The sequence below is a fragment of the Caretta caretta genome, chromosome 3 (assembly GCF_965140235.1).
Source record: "Caretta caretta isolate rCarCar2 chromosome 3, rCarCar1.hap1, whole genome shotgun sequence".
Taxonomy (NCBI): domain Eukaryota; kingdom Metazoa; phylum Chordata; order Testudines; family Cheloniidae; genus Caretta; species Caretta caretta.
Window position 1 is genome coordinate 1,438,783 of NC_134208.1, and position 17,520 is coordinate 1,456,302.

The window sequence follows — 17,520 nt, forward strand, 5'->3', positions numbered from 1 at the left end:
AGTCCCCAGGCGATGCTCTGGAACTACTCCCTATGAAGTCAGTCAGGACTCTGGGGGAGCCTCCTCTCTATGAGCAGACTGTCTCCAGGGCAAGAAGCTTCCACAGCTTCGACCTTCCTGGGTCTGACCTCGGAGCACTCAGCATCCTCTGCCCCTCCGTGTGCTTCCCACAGCGAGTCTGCCCAGGCGGGGCTCCTGGTGAAGCCAGAGGCCCTGCCCCCCGACTCTGCCGTCAGACGTGACTGTCAGCCAGCTGGGAAAACAGAAGGTTTATTAGTCGACAGGAACACAGCGTAGGGCAGAAGTTGTTAGCACAGAAATCAGTGACTTTCAGCCAAGTCCATCTTGGGAAGTCCCGGGCCAGGCGGCCTGGACTTCCCCTCTTCCAGTCCTCTCAAGCAGACTGCCTGCTTCCAGTGACCTGACCTCAGACCCCACATTGCTCCTCCTCCTTGTCTTTGTCTCGCTTCCTGGGCAAAGAGTCACCTGGTTGTCACCTGGTGGCATCCGCCTCCTGGGTCTCAGGTTATGAAGGGCACTGGTCATAGCATATGTGCAGGTAGCTGGAGCAGCCTCACCTGCCCCAGAGGTCTCAGCCAAAGTCACACGCCCCTATTCCCACCACCGAGGTACTGGTGCAGCACACAAGGAAACTGAGGCACATACAGTATTCATGCAAAACAGTAAAACTCATATAGGCTCAACAGTAAGACTCACATACAATATAACAAGGGAAAATCCCCATGTCGTCACACCCTTCCCCACCTGCTGTCTAGACTGAAAGCATCTTGTCTAGTGGGTGTTACCCAGGTGTAACTACATTTGAAGTACAGACACACAGTCAATATTCGTAACTTCAGATACAACAACGATACATGCTTAGAAACAGGATAATCATACTCAGCAAATCATAACTTTTCCAATGACACCTCACATGACTTATCTTGCATAAAATACTTCATAATTCTGTCATAATCCTATCCTAATAATATCAGTGTGCAGAATATGGGGCGCAATGTCACAACTTCCTCCTGGTAAGAACAGTACGATAGTGGAACAGACACCTAGGGAGGTTGGGGAAGCTCCTTCCCTGGAGGTTTCAAAAGGAGGCTGGAGCCGTCTGTCTGGGATGGTTTAAACACATCAAATCCTGTGTCTTGGCTGGGGGTCAGATAAGATGACCTTTGTGATCCCTTCTAACCCTTTGGTTCTGTGGTGCTATCTGACTAGCTGTATGTACTGTGATAAAGTTCCTGCTCTACCTTGGTGGGTCTTGCGCTTATTGGCGGATTTGCTCGCCTTGGAGCGTCACGGCAGCCCTCAGCGTGGCCGTTTTTCTGAACCCACAGTCCAGGTCGACGCCTCCTGTGTCTGACCAGGAGTTGGGAGGATTTGGGGGGAACCGGGCCCGCCCTCTACTCCGGGCTCCAGCCCAGGGCCCTGTGGAATGCAGCTGTCTAGAGTGCCTCCTGGAACAGCTGTGTGACAGCTACAACTCCCTGGGCTACTTCCCCATGGCCTCCTCCCAACACCTTCTTTATCCTCGCCACAGGACCTTCCTCCTGGTGTCTGATAATGCTTGTACACCTCAGTCCTCCAACAGCCCGCGTTCTCACTCTCGGCTCCTAGTGCCTCTTGCTCCCAGCTCCTCACACGCACATCACAAACTGAAGTGAGCTCCTTTTTAAACCCAGGTGTCCTGATTAGCCTGCCTTAATTGATTCTAGCGGCTTCTTGATTGGCTGCAGGTGTTCTAATCAGCCTGTTTTAATTGTCTCCAGAAGGTTCCTGATTTTTCTGGAACCTTCCCTGTTACCTTACCCAGGGAAAAGGGACCTACTTAGCCTGGAGCTAATACATCTGCCTTCTATTACTCTCCTATAGCCATCTGGCCCGACACTGTCACAGTACCTAAGGTTAAATCGCTCTTCAGTTGCAGCTGCTGGGAAAGGTTTTCTTCTATTAACAATAACCATCTTGTCTCTGATATTTTCCTGTTTTGCATTTCCAAAGTCATAGTTTTCAGCCAGTGTCTGCAGAGGTCTTATAAACTAGTTAGCGTTTCCCATTGGTTCTTGAACAATATTCTCAGACATATTGATGAACATAATTTGTTGAGGAAGAGTTAACATGGTTTTAGTAAAGGGAAATCACTCCTCACCGATCTACTAGAATTCTTTGAGGGGGTCAACAAGCATGTGGACCAAGGGGATCCAGTGGATATAGTGTACTGAGACTTTCAGAAAGCCTTTGACAAGGTCCCTCACCAAAGGCTCTTACACAAAGTAAACTGCCATGGGTTAAGAGGGAAGGTCTTCTCGTGGATTGGTAACTGGTTAAAAGATAGGAAACAAAGGGGAGGAATAAATGGTCAGTTTTCAGACTGGAGAGAGGTAAATAGTGGGGTCCTCCAGGGGTCTGGACTGAGCCCAGTTCTATTTAACATATTCATAAATGATCTGGAAAAAGGGGTAAACAGTGAGGTGGCAAAATTTGCATATGATAAAAAACTACTCAAGATTGTTAAGTCCCAGGCAGACTGCGAAGAACTACAAAGGGATCTCACAAAACTGGGTGACTGGGCAACAAAATGGCAGATGAAATTTGGTGTTGATAAATGTAAAGTAACGCACACTGAAAAACATAATCCCAACTCTACGTATAAAATGATGGGGTCTAAATTAGCTGTTACCATTCAAGATGCATGCATCTGATGAAGTGGGCTTTAGTCCATGAAAGCTCATGCTCAAATAAATTTGTTAGTCTCTGAGATGCCACAAGTCCTCCTGTTCTTTTTGCTGATAGACTAACACAGCTACCACTCTGAAACTTGTCACTCAAGAAAGAGATCTTGGAGTCACTGTGGATAGTTCTCTGAAAACATCCACTCAATGTGCAGCGGCCGTCAAAAAAGCAAACAGAACGTTTGGAATCATCAAGAAAGGGATAGATAATAAGACAGAAAATATCATGTTGCCTCTATATAAATCCCTGGTATGTCCACAGCTTGAATACTGCGTGCAGATGTGGTCGCCCCATCTCAAAAAAGATACATTGGCACTGGAAAAGGTTCAGAAAATGGCAACAAAAATTATTAAGTGTCTGGAACAGCTTCCATATGAGGAGAGATTAATAAGACTGGGACTTTTCAGCTTGGAAAAGGGACAGTTAAGGGGAGATATGATTGAGATCTATAAAATTATGACTGGTGTAGAGAAAGTAGATAAGGCAGTGTTTTTACTTCTTCTCATAGCACAAGAACTAGGATCCACCAAATGAAATTAATAGGCAGCAGGTTTAAAACAAACAAAAGGAAGTATTTCTTCACACAACGCACAGTCAACCTGTGGAACTCCTTGCCAGAAGATGTTGTGAAGGCCAAGACTATAACAGGTTCAAAAAAGAAACTAGATAAATTCATGGAGGATAGGTCCATCAATGGCTGCTAGCCAGGATGGGCAGGGATGGCGTCCCTAGCCTCTGTTTGCCAGAAGCTGGGAATGAGCGACAGGGGATGGATCACTGGGCGATTCCCTGTTCTGTTCATTCCCTCTGTGGCACCTGGCACTGGCTACAGTCGACAGACAGGATACTGGGCTAGATGGACCCTTGATCTGCCCCAGTGTGGTCGTTCTTATGTTCTCTGGTGAAAACCTGTTGTTTCATAAATCACATTTCTCTGAGGTAGAAAATAGGCAGCGAGCGTAGCCAGAACCCCTTCATAGTTCGTCCCTTTGTGACTGTCTTCAGTGAAGTCGAAGGACTGAATGATCTGCCCTGCTTGCTTGCTTCCCCATAGCATTCATTAAGGAGGATACCTGAATATCTCCACTTTCTTTGTGGAATTTGTTTGCAATTCAAAATCTTTCAAAATGCTGCCTCCTCTGTCCTTTGGGAAGGTTCTTCGTGTTCCCCATAAGATCCTTTAACGCTCTGCTGGGTCTGGCTGAAGCTAGTTTTAAATAAGGTATTTTACACACGGTGCTACCTAGTGGCTGAGCACTATGTCGAGAAATTGTACAGTCAGTTACTTCACCACACTTTGGTTCATTATGAAATATCCTTGAGAGACCACATTACCAAAGGCAGTCACGTTTATTACTATAGTGCAGGGAAAAGGTTGGATGTGGTACTGGTCTTCGAGAAGGTGTCTCGTGCAGCAGTATCACGTACATCTTACGTAGAAGGTGGGTTCCCTGGTTACACATTTCGGCTGGAGTTATTTATACGATTGTCCAATTACACGTCTCGCTACATGTCACTAAAATCCAACCCTCAGCACGTCCCAGTTCCCTGGCCTGTTGTTCTGGTCCTTCTTTATCTTTGTTTTGGATGCTAGTGTTACAGAGCCACAGAATCGGTGCTACAACCCCAGCTTTGGAACAGTCTCTGGGACAATGGCCCCAAATTTTTCAGGGTTGTGTCCCCCCTTACCCCTGTCAGTGCCCCCACCCCCACCCTGAGCCAGGAGTGGGGCCGCAGCTCCAACGGGGGGAGAGGGGGTGCAGACAGTGGTAAGGGGGCCGAGGCTGGGGCTACAGCTGAGGGCAGGGCTGGGACTGGGAGCGGAGCCCTGGCTGGGGACCAAGGCCAGGGCGGGGCCAGGAGCGGAGCTGGGTGCTCCCTTCCCATCCCCTGTGGGGGTTGGCCCAGGCCCCAGCCAGGCCCCCCCATGGCCCTCTGTGCCCCCCTAGGGGAGCATGCCCCACAGTTTGGGGACCTCTGCTTTGGGAGGGGCCCTTCAGTGGGCCACACCCTCCGGGGTCTCACTTCCCCCAGGATGAGCCAAGCTGTCTCATCTCCTCCTCAGACTGGGCCCCTGGGGCTGCAGCCCCCTGCCCCACCCTGGGAGCCCTGGGCAGCGAGTCTGGGACAGACCCTGGGGGAGACGTGTCCTCTCCTCAGGGATCAGTGCCCCTCACCCAGTGTCTGCAGGGCCACTCACCCAGCGCTGTGAAACCAGGCGGGTTTATTGGTCTCCTGGCACACGGCCCAGGCAGCCCCCGGGCGGCCCAGAGAACTGACAGTTACAGCCCAGCCCAGCTGCAGTGACCCCCATGGTTCGCACTCTGTCTGTCTCTCCATCCAACCTCCTTGGTCAGACTCCAGGTGAGAGCCCGACTCCTTGCAGCCCCCAGCTCTTATCCCCCCACCGCCCCAGGCCTTTGTTCCCAAGCTGGGGGGTGCGGCTTGGCCCCCTGTGGAGCGGTGGGACCATCCATGGTGGTTGGTCGCCAGGTGTCCACGTCCCAGCCATTGGATCTGCCCTTGTCTTCTCAAGAGCTGCATGGAGATGGGACCTAAGGGCCCAGGCCGCCAGGCGCCATCCACACCTGTGTCTTCACCTGCCCTGACAGCAAACAGTCCCTTCCCCCCACTGGGGAACAATGCAGCATACAGGGGAAACTGAGGCACACATTGGCTTCTTAAAAATATTACCAAACTCTTCCCCCCTTTGTCACAACTAGCTTCCCGGCACTGGCCTGTGAAGGCGCCTCCCTCGCTGGTGCTGAGACATAGAACGAATGGCTCTTGATTTTGGCAAGTTTCCTGGGCCAAATGCTGACTCAGCACCTGGCGGAGTGATGGGTCCCTGGTGTAAGCGGCCAGGGTGATGGTGCTGGCCAGAGTGTATCACGGTTACCGTGTTTGTGCTCCGTGCACACCAATACCTGGCTGCATGGCGCGGCCCCTCTCCCTTAGTGATACGCTTTGCAGCTGTGCCAGCCAGTGCATGTGTGTATGCCAGCGTAGTGCTGCTTAGCGTGCCCTGGTGCCCGGCTGCCAGGCTGGTCCCAGCGAGCGCCCTGGGAAGGATAGGCCCGGGTCTGATAGGACGGGTGCTGGGGGGGGATTGGTGGGCGCTGCGGGGCGATGGGCAGGACTCATGCGCTTCTCTCCCCACTGCCACAGGGAGGGCGCCGGAGAACGCCGGAGGTGGCGATAGCAGGGGGATCGCAGACCAGGCTGATGCCAATGGTGGACGGAGGCAGAGCAGGGCCCAGCCCATTGTCCCCGAACCCCTCGCTAGTGACGAGGCCCTGCAGGTGCCCCATGTCCCTAAGTCACCCAGGTAACCCTTCAGGCGGGGCAGAGACAGCTCAGGACGGCCCTGCCTTTCCTCTTGGGACATCCCAGCCAGCCCGTATCCCCCTGGCACAAGGCCAGCCGCGGTGGGGGGCACATGCCAGCCCTGATCCATCTCTGGCAGGGGCAGTGTCTTGGGTTTCCAGGCGTCTGGTTATTGACTGGAACTCCCGGTCGAAAAGGGACCTTGGCGGCTCCAGTCAGCGCTGCTGATTGGGCCGCTAAAAGTCCGATTGGCTGCAGCAGCCAGCTCCACGTGGCTCCCGGAAGCAGCCAGCATGTCTCTCTGGCTCCTAGGTGCAGGGGTGGCCACAGGGGCTCCGCATGCTGCCCCTGCCCTGAGTGCCGTCTCTGCAGCTCCCATTGGCTGGGAACCTTGGCCAATGGGAGCTGCGAGGACAGCGCCTGCGGGCGAGGGACACGCGCAGAGCCCCCTGGCCGCCCCTGCGCTTAGGAGCTGGAGAGACATGCTGGCCACTTCCAGGAGCTGCCTGAAGTCAGCACCACCCGGCTGGAGCCCGCACCCCCTCCCTATCCTACCCCCTTCCCCAGCCTGGACCCCGCCTCCCCACCCCACGTCCCTGCCCCCGCCTGGAGCCCATCCCTCCTCCCCCGCCCCAGGCTGGAGACCCCTCCCACACTCTGAGCCCCTCATCCCCATCCAGAGCCCTCACCACCACCACCCCCTTACCCTCTGCCCCAGCCTGGTGAAAATGAGCGAGTGAGGGAGGGACGGGGGATGGAGTGAGTGGGGCGCAGGGCCGCAGAGAAGGGGTGGGGGAAGGATGCTTGGTTTTCTGCAGTCAGTAGGTTGGCACCCCTAGCAGTGTCCCCAGCACAGAGGTGGGTGCGGTGGGGCTGGGGGCTGAGCCCTGGGGTCCTGCCGTGGCCCCTGCAGTGTTGCTAGGGGAGCAGCCAGTGTCCTGTCACTGTGGCCAGGCGGATGCAGGATTGTGCTGGGACCTGCAGCTCTCGGGGGGCTCCCGCTGTGTGTACAGGGTTGTGGCGGGGACCGGGACAGCCCCGTCTAACCAGCCCCCCACCTCAGCAGGCCACTTCCCTGCACCTGGGCTGAGCGGGGTCTCAGGGCGTGGCCCGGTGGCTCTGCACGCTGGGGCCAACAGAAGGGACCGGTCCCACCTCTGGTCCCAGCCCCACCCGTCTCCCTCCTGTGCTCCCAGGGACCGCAGCCTGATTGCAGGGGCCGTGGAGCGCAATGACTTCCTGCGGCTCCTGGGCGAGGGCCAGGCAGACGCCATGGTGCAAAGCTTCATGCCCGCCTGGCACGGCCCGGGGCACACGGTGCTGGCCGAGGGCACTGATGGGGACGCCATGTACATCGTCGCTGGTGAGAGCCGGCCCTGCCCCGTGCGTGTGTGAGCCAGCCCAGCCCCGCCCTGCTCCATGTGCTCCAGCCCCGTCCCGTGCGTGTGTGAGCCAGCCCCGCCCCGCCCCGTGTGTGTGTGTGAGCGTGTGAGCCAGCCCTGCCCCGCCCCGCCCCGCGTGTGTGTGAGCGTGTGAGCCAGCCCCGCCCCGCCCCGCCCCGCCCTGTGTGTGAGCGTGTGAGCCAGCCCCGCCCCTCCCTGTGTGTGTGTGAGTGTGTGAGCCAGCCCCGCCCCGCCCCGTGTGTGTGTGTGAGCGTGTGAGCCAGCCCCGCCCCGCCCCGCCCTGTGTGTGTGTGTGAGCGTGTGAGCCAGCCCCGCCCCTCCCCGTGTGTGTGTGTGTGTGTGAGCCAGCCCCGCCCCGCCCCGTGTGTGTGTGTGAGCGTGTGAGCCAGCCCTGCCCCGCGTGTGTGTGAGCGTGTGAGCCAGCCCCGCCCCGCCCCGCCCTGTGTGTGTGTGAGCGTGTGAGCCAGCCCCGCCCCTCCCCGTGTGTGTGTGAGTGTGTGAGCCAGCCCCGCCCCGCCCCGTGTGTGTGTGTGAGCGTGTGAGCCAGCCCCGCCCCGCCCCGTGTGCGTGTGAAGGAGTGTGAGTGCCTGGCCCCCCGGTGCGGGAACACGTGCGCTCCGTTCCCAAGCCCACCGTCCTCCGCTCCTGTCTGCAACCCGCACCCGACAGTCCTGCCCCGGGTGAGTCCTGCCCCAAGGGAAGGGGGGAAGGGGCGGGTCCGTCTGTCCTATTTCAGGTGCTTTCCTTTGCAGAGGGCGAGCTGAGTGTGACCCAGCGCGGGTGCCACCTTCGCACGCTGCTCCCGGGGGATGTATTTGGGGAGCTGGCGATCCTGTACAACTGCAAACGCACAGCCACTGTCACAGGTGAGGGCTGGCGGCCGGCCCCGGCCCCCCACCCTGCCCCCTCTCCAGCTCCCGCCCCGCCCCCCACCCTGCCCCCGCTCCAGCTCCCGCCCCGGCCCCCCACCCTGCCCCCTCTCCAGCTCCCGCCCCGGCCCCACCTTGCTTCTGCCCTGGCTTCAGACCCTGGCCCCACCGCAGCCCCAGCTCCACCCCCTGCCCCTGCCCCGGACCCTGGGCTCTGCCCCAACCCCAGAGGGCTGCAAACAACAGAGCCACTGCCCCGCTCCACCCCACTGCCCCCTGCCTCTCACCAGCACAGCTCTGGTGCTGCCCCACTGGACGCGGCTGCCTCCCTGGTGGTGGCAGGGCCGGGCAGTGCTGGGTCCCGTGTGAGCCTGGCTGAGGGGACAGAGCCGGGACCCCTCCGACCCCAGACTAACCCTTCCCCACAGCGCTCACCCAGGTCCGGCTCTGGGCCATCGACCGGCAGACCTACCGCACCATCGTCACCAGCCAGGCCAAACGCCGGCGGGCCGAGATCCTGGACTCCCTCAGAGAGTGAGTGGGGGCAGCCCCTCCGGGAGGGGAGGGGTGCGGGGGAGTGCCAATGGGGGGCAGGGCCCCTCAGGGATGGGACGGGGGGAGCACCCATGGGGGGCAGGCCCTTGGGCCATTCGGAGACTCCATGGCTGCCCTGAGGCCAGGCTCTCCCATCCCCATCCCACCCCCCATCCTCCTGGAGCCAGGCCCTGACCCCTGGCCCCACCCTCCCGCCTCAGACCTCACTCTGTTCCCAGTGCTGGGGCTGCCCCCTCCCTGGGCTCAGCATCCTCCCCACCTTGCAGGTTCCATATCTCCCCGCCCCTCCCCCGGGCTCAGTGCCCCACTCTGTCCCTCTCCACGGGGTCAGCGCCCCATTCCTTCCCCCCATGCGGTCCTTTAGCCCCATAAGCTTCAAGGCCAGAAGGCCCATCCTGATCCTCCAGTCCGACCTGCCCACTGCAACCCCCAGAACTCTCCCCCCGGCCCCACAATAGGCCCAGAGCCTCTGGCTGAGTCACTGACGTCCTCAAATCAGGATTTAAAAACTTCACGTGACAGAGACTCCACCATTCACAATAGTTCAAACCAGCGAGTGACCAGGGTCCCAGGCTGCAGAGGGAGGCGAGACCCCCCCAGGGTCCCTGCCAAGCTGACCCGGGGAAAATTCCTTCCCCGCCCTAAATCCAGGGATCAGTTAGACCCTGGGCACGTGGGTGAGACCCACTAGCCGGACACCTGGGAAAGAATTCTCTGCAGCAGCTCAGAGCCCTTCCCCCCCAGTGCCCCATCACCGGCCGTTGGGGAGATTTGCTGCTAGCGGTCGCAGATCAGCTCCATGCCATCGTAGGCAGCCCCATCACACCACCCCCTCCATAAACTGATCACGCTGAGGCTGGAAGCCAGTTTGGGGTTTTGCCCCCACTGCTCCCCTTGGGCGGCTGCTCCAGAACTTCACTCCTCTGGTGGTGAGAAACCTCCATCTAATTGCAAGTCTGAACGTGCTGATGGCTAGTCTCTAGCCGTGTGTTCCTGTGCCCACATGGGCACTTTGCTTCAATAACCCCTCTCCCAGCCCGGTGTTGATCCCTGGGGTGGATTTGGAGAGAGCAATCCCATCTCCCCTCGGCCTGCGTCTGGTCAGGCTAAACAAGCCGAGCTCGTTGAGTCTCCTCCCGTAAGGCAGGTTCTCCATTCCTCCCATCAGCCTCGTCGCCCTTCTCTGCACCTCTTCCAGTCTGGATTCATCGTCCTTCCCCGTGGCAGAGCAGCCCTGCCCACAGTGCTCCAGCTGAGGGGTCACTGGTGCCTCTTCCTGGTGTTGGGGTGATTCTCCCGCCTTCCCCCTTCGGTTCTTCCTGGCTGCAAGTCCTCTTGTCGTCTGTTCTCACTTGCAATCTCCTGCGAGTTGTCCTCTGTCCTCCTGGGTCCTACCACTGACTCACCCCCTCTTCTTGTGGGCCTCGCCACTCTGCACTTCTTCCTGGCCCCCTGCCTGCCGTGCCCCTGCTGAGCAGCGGTGGGGGCCGCCTGCTAAGGAAGGGGAAGTGTATCTTTGGATACTTGCTGGCTAGCCCAGTGAGGGCGTCTTTAAACTACGGGTTTCAGAGGAACAGCCGTGTTAGTCTGTATTCGCAAAAAGAAAAGGAGTACTTGTGGCACCTTAGAGACTAACCAATTTATTTGAGCATGAGCTTTCGTGAGCTACAGCTCACTTCATCAGATGTTTACCGTGGAAACTGCCAAACTACGTTAAACTACGTTCAACAGGGCAGGAGAGAAAAGCCCCTTGATAAGCCCAGAGACCTGTGCTGAAGGGTCAGACTCTGGGGGAAGCATGGGCCATCACGGCAGGGACAAAGAGAGACAAGAGGACTAGAGAGGGGAAATCGATTGCACCTCTTAGATGTCTGTGTGCTAATGCACGAAGTGCAGGAAATAATCAGGCAGATCTGGACATACTAGTGACTGATCCCAATTCCGACACACCTGGCCGCCCAGAGACACTAGTTCCCCTGACTGCTGTACTGGGCCAGAAGGGCACAGCCTGGTCAGCAAGGACAGGCCGGGAAAAAGGGAGGGAGTGTTTGATGTTGCTGTCTGCACTTGCCCTGAGGCTGAGGCAGGAGTGGGAGGCAAAGCTGCTGAAAAACTCCGGATAAAGATTAAAGGGGTAAAAAACAAGGGTGATGTCATGATAGGAGTCACTGACCCCTGGGGCCAGGCGACGCCCCAGCCTGGGAACAGTCCCTGGGAGGGGCCTGCAGTGACCCAGACCCCCGGGGTCTCGCTCTTTCCCCAGGGTGAGCCACGTGGTCTCACCGCCTCCTGATACTGGGCCCCTGGGCCTGCAGCCCCCCTGCCCCACCCCGGGAGCTCCGGGCAGTGAGTCTGGGACAGATCCTGGGGGAGACGTGTCCTCTCCTCAGGGATCAGTGCCCCTCGCCCAGCATCTGCAGGGCCATTCGCCCAGCGCTGGGAAACCAGGCGGGTTTATTGGTCTCCTGGCACATGGCCCAGACAGCCCCTCGGGTGGCCCAGAGAACTGACAGTTACTGCCCAGCCCAGCTGTTTGCATTTTCACTGACACCTCCGATCTGAGCCTGCTGGTTCACGTAGTTCAGACCCTGGGCTGGTGCAGGAACTGGGCTGGAGTTTTGTCCTCAGGTGACCCAGGCATTCCCCACAAGGACGTCAGAGCTGGTGACCTGGAGAACCCCGATTACCAGCCCCCTGCCCTGCCTGTGGCTGCCCAGGGCTCTGAGCCATAGGTGGGGCGAATGGCTCCCCACCTGGGCCCATCGCCCCGGTCACAGCCCTGCAGCGTTCGATGGGGTGGCACCACACAGGGTGTGACAAGGGGCCTCTGCCCCAGAATCTCCCCACCCCAGGAGGGTCTCCCCATTGGCCACCTCCCTTCGTTCCCCTGGGGGTCCGATGAGTCCGAGCCCCGGAGAGTCCAATGCGACACGTGCCTGGGGCCTGGAGTGGGAGCCCGTGTCACGGAGTGTGGGGGAGTCCAGGCCCTGCACCCCTCTTCCTGGGATCCACTGAGACTCTCAGCCAGCCAGTAAAACAGAAGGTTTATTGGACAACAGGAACACAGTCCACAACAGAGCTTGTGGGTACAACCAGGACCCCTCAATCACGTCCTTCTGGGGGAGCAGGGAGCTTAGACCCCAGCCCTGGGGTTCCCTGTGTTCCTCCACCCAGCCCCAAACTGCCAACTAAACTCACCCCGCAGGTTCCCTGCTGCAGCCTCTGTTCACATTCCTGGGCAGAGGTGTCACCTCCCCCTCCCCCTCCTGGCTCAGGTGACAGGCTCTCAGGTCTCCCATCCCCAGGGCACATTCCCAGGTCAACACTCCCCCCTCCCTGCTGAGTCACATCGTCACATCTCTCCCCCCTTCGAACTGAACTGAGCGGGGTCACTGTGACCAGTGACCTGGGGAAGTTCGGGGCCCCCTCTCCGGGACAGCGCATCCGCTATCAGGTTGGCACTTCCCTTCACGTGGACCACGTCCATGTCGTAATCCTGCAGGAGCAGGCTCCATCTCAGGAGCTTGGCGTTGGCTCCTTTCATCTGGTGCAGCCAGGTCAGGGGCGAGTGGTCGGTGTACACGGTGAAGTGCCGCCCGAAGAGATAGGGCTCTAGTTTCTTGAGGGCCCACACCATGGCCAGGCACTCCTTCTCGATGGCCGCGTAGTGTTGCTCCCGGGGTAGCAACTTCTTGCTCAGGTACACGATGGGGTGTCTCTCCCCCTTTTCATCCTCCTGCATTAACACCGCCCCCAGTCCCGTGTCGGAGGCGTCGGTGAACACCACAAAGGGCTTGTCAAAGTCTGGGTTTGCCAGAACTGGGCCACTGACCAGAGCCTCCTTCAGCGCCCGGAAAGCCTCCTGGCACTGCTCGGTCCAGACCACCTTGTCTGGCTTCCCCTTCTTGCATAGCTCAGTGATGGGGGTGGCTATGGCGCTAAAGTGAGGCACAAATCTTCGGAAGTATCCTGCCATCCCAATAAAGGCTTGGACCTGCTTTTTGGTGTGGGGAGCGGGCCAGTCTCTGATCACCTCCACCTTGGCTGGTTCCGGCTTTAGGCGGCCGCTCCCCACCCGATGGCCCAGGTAAGACACTTCCGCCATCCCCACCTTGCACTTCTCCGCTTTTACAGTCAGCCCAGCCCCCTGGAGTCGGTCCAGCACTTGTCTAACCTGGGACACGTGGTCCTCCCAGGTCTGGCTAAAGACACAGATGTCATCAATATACGCCACGGCAAAACTCTCCATCCCCCTCAGGAGCTGGTCCACCAGGCGCTGGAAGGTGGCCGGCGCTCCCTTGAGGCCGAAAGGCAGGGTCAGGAACTCATAGAGCCCCAGAGGGGTGATAAAGGCCGATTTCAGTCGGGCATCTGCATCCAGCGGCACTTGCCAGTAGCCCTTTGTAAGGTCCATGGTGGTAAGGTACCGAGCTCCTCCCAGCTTGTCTAGGAGTTCGTCCGGCCTGGGCATGGGGTAGGCATCAGATACAGTGATGGCATTGAGCTTCCGATAGTCCACACAGAACCGGACCGACCCGTCCTTTTTGGGGACCAGCACCACCGGCGAGGCCCAAGGGCTGGCAGATGGCTGGATCACCCCCAAAGCCAGCATGTCCCGGACCTCTCTTTCCAGGTCCTGAGCAGTTTTCCCTGTGACTCGGAAGGGGGAGCATCTTATCGGCGGGTGCGACCCTGTCTGCACCCGGTGGACAGTCAGATTAGTGCGTCCAGGCTGGTTGGAAAACAGCTGTCGGTACGGATGCAGCACCTCCCTGACCTCATCTTGCTGGGCAGGGGTTAGCTGATCCGAGAGGGGAATTGTTTCCAGGGGGAAACCAGCTCTAGTCCCAGGGAATAGATCCACTAAAGGGTCATCTCCCTGCTCTTCCCACTGTCCACACACGGCCAACACCACATTCCCCCTGGCATAATATGGCTTCATCATATTCACATGGTACACCCGGCGGTGGTGCGCCCGGTTCGACAGCTCCACCACATAGTTTACCTCATTGAGCTGCTTGACGACCTTGAAAGGGCCCTCCCAGGCGGCCTGTAGTTTGTTCTTTCTCACTGGGATGAGAACCATCACCGGATCCCCGGTGGCGTAGGCACGGGCCCTTGCCGTGCGGTCATACCAGACCTTCTGCTTCTTCTGGGCTCTGGCCAGATTCTCCCTGGCCAGGCCCATGAGTTCAGCAAGTCTCTCTCGGAAGATCAGGACATACTCCACCACTGACTCTCCATCGGGAGTGGCCTTCCCCTCCCACTCGTCTCTCATCAGGTCCAGGGGGCCCCTCACCCTCCTTCCATATAACAGTTCGAAAGGCGAAAATCCGGTAGACTCCTGTGGCACCTCCCTGTACGCGAACAGCAGGTGAGGTAAGTACTTGTCCCAATCCTGTGGGTGCTGGTTCATAAAGGTTTTCAGCATCATCTTTAGCGTCCCGTTAAACCTCTCCACCAGCCCGTTGGACTGGGGGTGATAAGCTGAGGCCCAGTCGTGCCGGACCCCACATTTCTCCCACAAGCACCGGAGCAGGGCCGACATGAAGTTGGAGCCTTGGTCTGTCAAGACTTCCTTGGGGAACCCCACTCGGCTGAAAATGGTCAGGAGCGCATCGGCCACGGTGTCTGCTTCAATGGAAGCTAAGGGCACTGCCTCGGGGTAGCGGGTGGCAAAATCTACCACCACCAGAATGTATTTCTTCCCCGACCGGGTCGTCCTGCTGAGAGGCCCCACGATGTCCATGGCCACCTTCTGGAAAGGCTCCTCTATGATGGGCAAAGGTCTCAAAGCCGCTTTCCCCTTGTCCCGGGCCTTCCCCACCCTCTGACAGGGGTCACAGGATCGGCAATACTGCCGGACCGTGGTAAAGACCCCGGGCCAGTAAAAGTTCTGTAGCAACCTCTGCCGGGTGCGCCGGATTCCCTGGTGCCCTGCGAGGGGGATGTCATGGGCCAGGTACAGGAGCTTGCGGCGATACTTCTGGGGGACCACCAGCTGCCTCCTGATCCCACAGGACTCCACTTCCCTTGTGGGAGCCCATTCTCGGTATAGGAACCCCTTCTCCCACAGGAACCTCTCCTGGCAGCCTCTCCTCATGGTCCGTACCACCCTGAGGTCGGCCAGGTCCCTGAGCTTCCGCAAGGATGGATCTTTCCTCAACTCGGCCTGGAACTCAGCAGCTGGGGAAGGGATGGGGACCGGTTCCCCCTCAGTGGCCAGGTCTGAGGCCTCAGCCTCTCTGAGCCGTGCCCCTCGGCCCTCCCTTCCCACCAGGGTAGGGTCCTGCGCCTCCGGTGCGGTACCCTCCCCGAGGTCAGGGAGCAGTGGCCCTCGCCGGCTCTGGCTACGGGTCACAACCAGGGCGGTCTGGGGCTTGCTTGGCCAGTCCTCTAGGTCTCCCCCCATCAAAACTTCAGTGGGCAAATGGTGGTGTACCCCCACATCCTTGTGGCCCTCCTTGGCCCCCCATTTCAGGTGTACCCTTGCCACGGGCACCTTAAATGGGGTCCCACCCACCCCTGTCAGGGTCAGGTAGGTGTTGGGCACCACCCGATCTGGGGCCACCACCTCGGGCCGGGCCAGCGTCACCTCCGCACCCGTATCCCAGTATCCATTGACCTTCCTCCCATCCACCTCCAGGGGAACAAGGCACTCTCTCCGGAGGGACAGCCCCGCGCCCACCCTGTAAACTGAGCGCCCTGAGTCCAGAGCCTCCAGCCCTCTGGTGGAGCTGGCCTGGGGTACTCTTCCCTCCGGGGCAGGTGGTAAACTGGCAGCCCCCCTTGCCTGAGTCGTCTGCCCCTCGTCCAGCTGGGTCCCTACCCAGTTAACCCTGGGTAGGTTGGGTCTGCTCAGTTTGTCCCTGAGCCCAGGGCACTGGGACCGTACGTGGCCTCTCTGGCCACAGTGATAGCAGCTCAGGTCACGTTGGTCCCCTCGAGCGGGTCGGAGGGGCCCGACGCCAGGCGTTCCCCTTGGGAGGGGGTTCTCCCTATTTCCCCGCTGGGAGGCCCCCTGGTGACTCTCTCTCTGCATCGGGGGGGGCCTGTTCTTTTGGGACTCCTCCCGGCTACCCCCTGACCGACTGTTCACAAACTCGTCGGCCAGCTGCCCTGCGTGCTGGGGGTTCTCGAGCTTTTTGTCCACCAACCACAGCCTCAGGTCGGAAGGGCACTGTTCATACAGCTGCTCCAGTACAATTAGGTCAAGCAGGTCCTCTTTAGCTCGGGCCCCCGCTGTCCACTTGCGGGCATACCCCTGCATCCGGTTGGCCAGTTGTAGGTAGGTGACCTCAGGCGTTTTACGCTGACTCCGGAACCTTCTCCGGTACATCTCGGGGGTCAGCCCAAACTCACGGAGCAGGGCCTGTTTGAACAGTTCATAGTCCCCTGCCTCCGGCCCTGTCATCCGGCTATACACCTCCACGGCTTTGGGGTCCAGTAAGGGGGTGAGAAACTGGAGCCTGTCTGCAGGGTCAACCCTGTGCAGCTCACAGGCATTCTCAAAGGCCGTCAGGAAGCTATCTATGTCCTCCCCCTCCTTACGCTGGGCCAGGAAGCACTTATCAAAGTTCCTTGCAGTCTTGGGTCCCCCCTCACTCACCACAGCCGGGGCCCCACTGCTCTTCAGCCTGGCCAGCTCCAGTTCGTGCTGTCTTTGTTTCTCCTTCTCCTGGCGCTCCCTCTCCTTCTCCTGACGCTCCCTCTCCTTCTCCTGACGCTCATGTTGACGTTGTTTCTCCTTCTCCTCCTGCTCATGTTGACGTTGTTTCTCCTTCTCCTCCTGCTCATGTTGACGTTGTTTTTCATGATCCTCCAGCTCCCTCATTTTCATCTCCCTCTCCCATTCCAGCCGCCTCCGCTCCAGGGATGGGGAGCTCCGCCGGGAGGATCCCCTGCTGGGTGCTGGGGTCAGGGTGCCCTCGGTATTCGCTGGGCTTCCCCCAACCCCTCCCCCAGACATAGGTAGGAAGGGTCTCGGGATGTCCTCGGCAGCAGTCTGACCCCTCCCAGCCCGGTCAGGCCCCAGGGCCCACGCTGCGTCTGCCGGGCGGCTCCCCTCAGGGATAGGGATCGGGTCATCCAAGCGATCCCTCTCCTCCAACTGGGCAATCAGTTGTTCCTTGGTGGACCTCCCGATGCGCAGCCCCCTCTGCCTGCACAGCTCCACCAGGTCACTCTTAAGGCGTTTAGCGTACATCTCCCTGCTGGCCACTCGCAGGCCGGGCAGCTTCCCACGGTTTCCAGGAAAAGCCCTTAGTGTGCCAGTCCTTCTTGAGGTCACCACCTCTTTGCCAGGGTCGAGCTGCAGACTCCTCCGCCCCTGGGACTGCTCGCTGCAATCCCCCGGGGGACCCTGTTACTGCAAAAGTCTTTCTCTCTGGTCACACATTCCCAGGGGTTAACCGCCCCCCGAAACCGTCTCTGAATCTTCAGCACGCCTGGTCCCCGTCAATTCCCCTTCGTTTTACTGTTCCCCAGTCACTTACTGCAGGAAGCGCCGTTCACGGGGTGCAGTAGATCCCACCGCTGCCACCAGTTGTCACGGAGTGTGGGGGAGTCCAGGCCCTGCACCCCTCTTCCTGGGATCCACTGAGACTCTCAGCCAGCCAGTA

The 17,520-nt window shown here is 59.0% G+C and overlaps 1 protein-coding gene across 6 annotated transcripts in view; it reads left to right on the forward strand.

The window, feature by feature from the left end:
- Nucleotides 1–17,520, forward strand: part of LOC125634824 (cGMP-dependent protein kinase 1-like) — an 80,288-nt gene that overhangs the window by 36,751 nt on the left and 26,017 nt on the right. For 5 of the 6 annotated variants that reach the window (XM_048846089.2, XM_048846090.2, XM_048846093.2 and 2 more), the window contains 4 exons: nucleotides 5,914–6,073; nucleotides 7,269–7,435; nucleotides 8,228–8,341; nucleotides 8,773–8,878. In XM_048846089.2, coding sequence (XP_048702046.2) covers nucleotides 5,914–6,073; nucleotides 7,269–7,435; nucleotides 8,228–8,341; nucleotides 8,773–8,878 — 547 coding nt within the window. The remainder of the gene's footprint in view (nucleotides 1–5,913; nucleotides 6,074–7,268; nucleotides 7,436–8,227; nucleotides 8,342–8,772; nucleotides 8,879–17,520) is intronic. The other variant, XM_048846094.2, reaches the window with a different exon arrangement.